Source organism: Psammomys obesus, unplaced genomic scaffold (genome assembly GCF_907164565.1).
Source record: "Psammomys obesus unplaced genomic scaffold, mPsaObe1.curated_primary_1811, whole genome shotgun sequence".
Classification (NCBI taxonomy): Eukaryota; Metazoa; Chordata; class Mammalia; order Rodentia; family Muridae; genus Psammomys; species Psammomys obesus.
In genome coordinates, this window is record NW_026587215.1 from 280530 (window position 1) to 286404 (window position 5875).

The following is a 5875-nucleotide window of genomic DNA, read 5'->3' on the forward strand; positions in this document are numbered from 1 at the left end:
CAGCGTGACGGGGGTCGACTGCGCGCCCCCCCCCCCCCCCCCGCCCGGCCCCCCCTCCCCCCACCACCAACACTTACAGGCCCCCCCGCCCCCCCCCCCCCCCCCCCCCCCCCCCCCGCCAAAGCCAGCTAGCAGTCAGGGTTACTTCTGTCCCTCTCCCAGCCCCTCAAGTGCCAGGTGAGCTAAGGTGATGGTTGGACTGACCTAGGCTCAGGGCTGGCTCAGGCTCCACCTACCTCCAGGTGAGCCCCACCCACCTTGCTGGCCTCCACCAGTTCTTCTGGAAGGCCCTGCTGCTTGCTTTGTCCCTGGTGATGTTTCCCTGTGGCTTATTTCACACCCGTTTACCGACCCAGTCACTTCCTTGGTCTGTCCTTGAAGCATATTACCTGACCCTGTCTCCCCATCAGGCCCTGTGCTGGACACTGGGGTGAAGAAACACATGGGCAGGAGACTAAGAAACTTAGATCTTGCCAGGATGCCAACCAAATCAGTGTGGGGGTGATAAGGCATGAGGTGGAGATACAGGAAGGGGGTGTCAGGGGCCTAAGAGGGGCTTTTGAACCATTCTAGGGACTGTTCTAGAGAGATCATCCCTGCCCCCCAGCTCAGCTGCACAGAATGGCAGGAGCAGCGGCCCTGACCTTCCCAGAGCCATGTTGTCTAGCTCAGACTACCACATTGTACCGCTCAGGGCCAGCACAGCCACGCCATCCTAGGCCGCTTCGTGCATTTGTGAATGGACTTTCACAGGAATTACCACTAGGAATCCTGTGTCTTATTTTTTCCTTAACGAGTGACACCGAATAAAAAGCAGGCACAGCAGCTCGTTCCTGTAATCCCAGCTCGGGTGTGTGTGTGTGTGTGTGTGTGTGTGTGTGTGTGTGTGTGTGGGAGGGCTGGTGAAAAGGGAATGGGAAGTTTAAGGTGATTCTTGGCCCTGTGATAAGTTTAAGGGCAGCCTGGGCTATGTGAGAAAAGAAAAGGGGGCAATGTTTTAATGGCTTCCACTCTCTGTGGCCAGGCTGGAGCCAGAGTGGCTTGAACAGCTGAAAGCGTTTCTCGTCTCATCCTTTGCAGAAAACAGTTGCTCGTTTGTTATTCGTGCTCAGGGAACCCCTGCGTTGCTCAGTGAACTCAAGTCAGGCCGTAGGACCCATGCTGCTGACACAGATCCCAGCCTCAGTGTGAGGAAACTGAGACACAGCATGGCAGAGTGTGCCCCGGAGGAACCCTGTATTTGACGAGAGGCATTTATTGAGCAACTATTACATTCTGGGTCTTGTACTGAATGAGATAAACTGCCTCCAGCTGCTTCCTGCTTGGATGATGAAGTGTTAGGCCCTCACTGTATTTGGCCAGGTGAGGTCTGGGGGCCCTGGTGTGTGTCTCCTAGTCGGGGGTGGGGGGTGGGGCGCTCAGCTTTAGCCTTCCACTTCTGTATCCAGGTCTTGTTTCTGTGACACTCTCCATCCCGACCAGTTGTCTCTAAGGGTCCTCCCGCACATGCCTGATCTTACTGGCATCCAGGGACTGTCTGACTTGTCCATCCTGCCCTCCCTCCTGCTCAGCACAGGCTCTGGCATACAGCAGGCACGCAGGCCATGCTGATTGCATTGGCTGACTCCAGACACAAGCAGCAGGTGATGGCAACTAGACAGCCCTGTGGGAATTCTACTTAAGAGCAAAATCGTGAGGGACTTCAGGAAAAGAAATGATGATGCTCTTATGGTATTTGTACCTCCTGTACCTTCCTAAACTCCTCAACTAACCGGGCATGGTGATGCACCCCTTTAACCCAAGCATTTAGGAGGCAGAGGCAGACAGATCTCTGAGTTCAAGGCCAGCTTTGTCTACAGAGCGAGTTCCAGGACAGCCAGGGTGACACACAGAAACCTGTCTTTAAAGAACCGATAAATAACTGGATGTGGTGGCGCGTGCCTTTAATCCTAGAACTTGGGAAGCAGAAGCAGGTGAATCTCTGTGAGTTTGAGGGCAGCCTGGTCTATAGAGGGAGTTCCAGGAAAGCCAAGGCTACACAGAGAAACCCTGTCTTGAAAAAAAAAAAAAAGACCCCCTCCCAATATATAAGTAAATAAATAAACAAAGAATCTATAAATTGAGTCCTGCTCTTTCTGTCCCTTTCTGGCTGCTTTACCAGTGCCATTTTCCACAGGCTTTTCAGGGAAGCTGGCTCCCAGGCTGGCCTGATGTGAGTAGGGGCGATTCATGTACTAAAGCACCTCCTACATGTTTGTCATCAACAGCATCAGGGTGATGCCGACTGGGGTGCTGTTGGGGAGGGGAGGAGGAGAGGTGCCTGGGAGCAAAGGCAGGGACAAGCAGCTCAGGGGACTCTGTGAGCAAACCCCTCCATCGAGCCCAGCTGCCTGAGAGCTTTCACTGTGGCTGTCCCAGGCCTCGAGGACCCTCAGCTCCTCTCTGGGAAATCCCTTTTGATAACTAACAAGGTCTTTGTTGGTTTCTGGGGATGCTTGAGAAATTTCCCTGGGGCTTCAAAAATGCTTTCTCTTGATAATATGTCTCAGGGGGAACTTAAGTTTACAGTGGTTATACCAGGATTTGGCTTGTGGGGGAAGGAAAAATTCTTTCTCTCTTTCATGCAAGAGCTTTTGTCATTTTTTGACGATAAAGGGCCGTGCCTGGGAGCCCATGAGAAACAGGGTGGCTTCCTGGAGGAGGTGCAGTTTCCGGAGGGACCTGGCAGATGAGTAGGAGTTGGCCAGTCAGGAGGGAGCAGCAGTTTCCTCTCCCTCCGCTATAGGGTTCTGAATAGGCCTGACCTCCGACTCTCCATTTTCGGAAGGATCAAACCGAGGGGCCCTTCAGCCGGAAGGGAGATTAAAACGCCACGTGACTCACGGAGGAAATACTCTGCGGTGTCCGCCTCGTAGTCCGCGTCTTCCGGAAAGTGATCGATTTGCTTGCACAGACCTTTGAAGTTCCCTGCAAGACAAAGCGGAAGGAGCGCGTGAGTGCGTGGTTCGTGGGGCTCAGGACCCACCTGCCCTTTCTGGACATGGCGATCTTCCCATGATCTTTCCGGGGTCACTTCCTGGCACATTTGCCCTGGCAGATCAAAGCGAAGCCTGCCGTGTCACCCTCAGAGCACAGAGGAGGCTCGGAACCAAACCCCACCATCCATCCCCACCTCTAGTTGTCTATTTGTGCATCTCCTCCAAGGAGCCCAGGTTGACTCTGGGGTGGAAACTGTGCTGGGGAGTGGGGACGATAGGCTCATCAGCCCAGCAGGGTATCGGGGTGCCGCACCTTGGCAGGGAGTCACCCAGTTCTTTAAAAGCAGTAGACATTTTTCCCAAGAAGGCAGCCTGCGCCCCCTCCCAACTGCCGCGACAGACAGCCCCTTAGAGGAGGATGCAACCATCTGTGCTGGCAGGAAATTCACCTTCCCAGACCCTCTCCCCCAAGCAGTTCCGAGCTTGGGGGCTGGCTCTCTGCCATGCTCCCTTCTGAACTCAAGGCTCCTCTGTGTAGCCCAGACCGGCTTTACATTCATCACGATCCTCCTGTCTTAATCTTCCAAGTGGGTCACAAGCCTGAGCCACCATGCTAGGTTTTAGTTTGTGAACTACAGCTCACTGTAGCGACGAGGCGCCCTTTGGAAGGGTGTTGTGGGCCGATTTTACAGATGGAGGAAATGGCTCTCAAGCACCTCAGTACTAGGGACAGAGGAGCAGGCTGGGATGGCGCACCACAAGGACTCAAGTATGGGCCTTGGGTGAGAACAGGTCCTGGGCACATGCCAGCACAGGGCCCCTGGTAGACAGTCAGCAGTGTTCACACAGAGTGAGGAGCCATCGGAGGAGGGGCCAGCACACAAACTGACAGCTGGGATTCCGTTTGCTGTCACCAGAGTGTCAGCTTTGGCTCTGGTCTGCTCTGTGCATTTCCCAACACTGTGTCCCCAGCAGCAGCGGAGGCAAGGCTGGTACCAGTCCCTGCAGGAAGGGTGGCCCAGACTGCCTGTTTCAGCTCAGCTTTCTTCACTTGACTCAGTTTCTCTGCTGGAACACACACACACACACACACACACACACCTGTTCTGAACAGTTGGTGCAGTATTTAGTTTGGTGACGGATGGGGAGCAATGAACTGATCAGACAGGGGACTCTTCTGCGACAGTTGCTAGAGTCACTTAATGAACACAGTCCCCAGTAACTCAGCAATTAAACATTTTAATTTATTTTCCATGTTTTATTTATTTACTTTTAAGACAAGCCCCCCTCCCCCCCCCCAGGCTGTCTTGGAAGTCACAGGGTGGCCTTTAACTCACGACGATCCTTTGCTTCCATCTCTCTAATGCTGAGATAACAGGTGTGAGTCACTGTGCTCAACTTAGCAAACTGTTTGCTCATAGAGTCTGAAGATCACACACACATACTCACATACACATACACGTGAACACTCATGCATATAACACATGTGCATAGGCATGCGTACATACATACACACCCACATATATGCACACATAGAGCCCACTGGGTCTTCTGGCTATTTAACCTAGCTCTTTTTTTTTTTTTTTTTTTTTTAGACAGGGTTCCTCTGTGTAGCCTTGGCTGTCCTGGACTCACTTTGTAGACCAGGCTGGCCTTGAACTCACAGAGAGCCTCCTGCTTCTGCCTCCTGAGTGCTGGGCTTAAAGGTGTGTGTCACTGTGCCTGGCTTTGACCTAGCTACGTAGGGCCACAATGGATCCATAATCTCTAATAACAAACTATAGAAATGTTGTCCCTGAACGTAAAGTCTTTGGGTCCCTAATTTCTCTAAGGATTTTGGTCATCCTTTCTCCCTCCTTGGTCTGTTCCTCATCTCCATCTTCCTCCTGCGTTTGGGGGTGCTAACAAGAGGCCAGTGTCACCTGATACCCTATTCCTAATACCCAGGCTCATGCCTCCTCTCCCTTCTCCACCAGGAAGGCCCTTGCAGCTGTTGGCTAACTTCTCCCCCACCCCTGTTCAGTTACAACCCCCCGCCCTTCTGAAGCGCTTTTCAAAGCACTTTCATTTTATTTCCATTTGATCTGGCAAATATTTCATCAGTTCAGCTCTGCGCTGTTTGAGGACTATGCGCAGGAGGCTTAGAGGACCCCTGAGACAAAGGTCCTCACAGCATGGGGACAGAGTTGAATCTGGAGCCTGGGTGAAAGTGGGACCTCTCTGCATCCCAGTACTTTGTCCTGGGCCTCATCCACACCTACTTCCTGCTGGCTGCTGGCTCCTGTGCCTAACCCCTGCTCCACCTGGTGGCTCCTAGCATAGGGCCAGGCATGGGAAAAGTGTCCAAAGAGTGGAGGCTGGCCCACGTCTGGGCAGCCAACTTCCACCCATGTCCCTGTGGCCTGTTACAGAGAGCTGTAAGCTCAGTCTTTGCACTCCTGCTTCCAGCCTGGGCCTCTAGAAGCAGAGGGAAGAGCAGAGAGAGCCTCTCCATGGTTCCGTTATTCCTGGGAAGGCATCCTGACCTGTCTGTACTGCCCGTGTTGATGCCTCGGCGCCTTTCACCCCTCCTCTACAAACTCAGAACCCCAGGCAAACCCCTGTGCGAGACCTTAGTCACCCACTTCTACATTTTATGCCTTCCCTTTCCCAAGCTTTGAAAATGCTGGCTGAGTCCTCCGTAACCCTCCTCTCTCTCTCTCTCTCTCTCTCTCTCTCTCTCTCTCTCTCTCATGTGTGTATCTATATTAAGACTTGCTTGCATGGGTTACCTTAGAATGCTCCAGGAGAGAGGGAAGGTACGGGGAGGGGGTGCTGGGATGGGGCAAGGCCTAGGACACAAAGGTAAGGTGTGTGTGTGTGTGTGTGTGTGTGTGTGTGTGTGTGTGTGTGTGTGT

The 5875-nt window shown here is 53.1% G+C and overlaps 1 protein-coding gene across 3 annotated transcripts in view; it reads right to left on the bottom strand.

Annotated features, from left to right (window-relative positions):
- Cacng2 (calcium voltage-gated channel auxiliary subunit gamma 2) overlaps positions 1-5875 on the bottom strand; it is a 118703-nt gene that overhangs the window by 16749 nt on the left and 96079 nt on the right. For all 3 annotated transcript variants that reach the window (XM_055603072.1, XM_055603071.1, XM_055603070.1), the window contains one exon: positions 2884-2967. In XM_055603072.1, coding sequence (XP_055459047.1) covers positions 2884-2967 — 84 coding nt within the window. The remainder of the gene's footprint in view (positions 1-2883; positions 2968-5875) is intronic.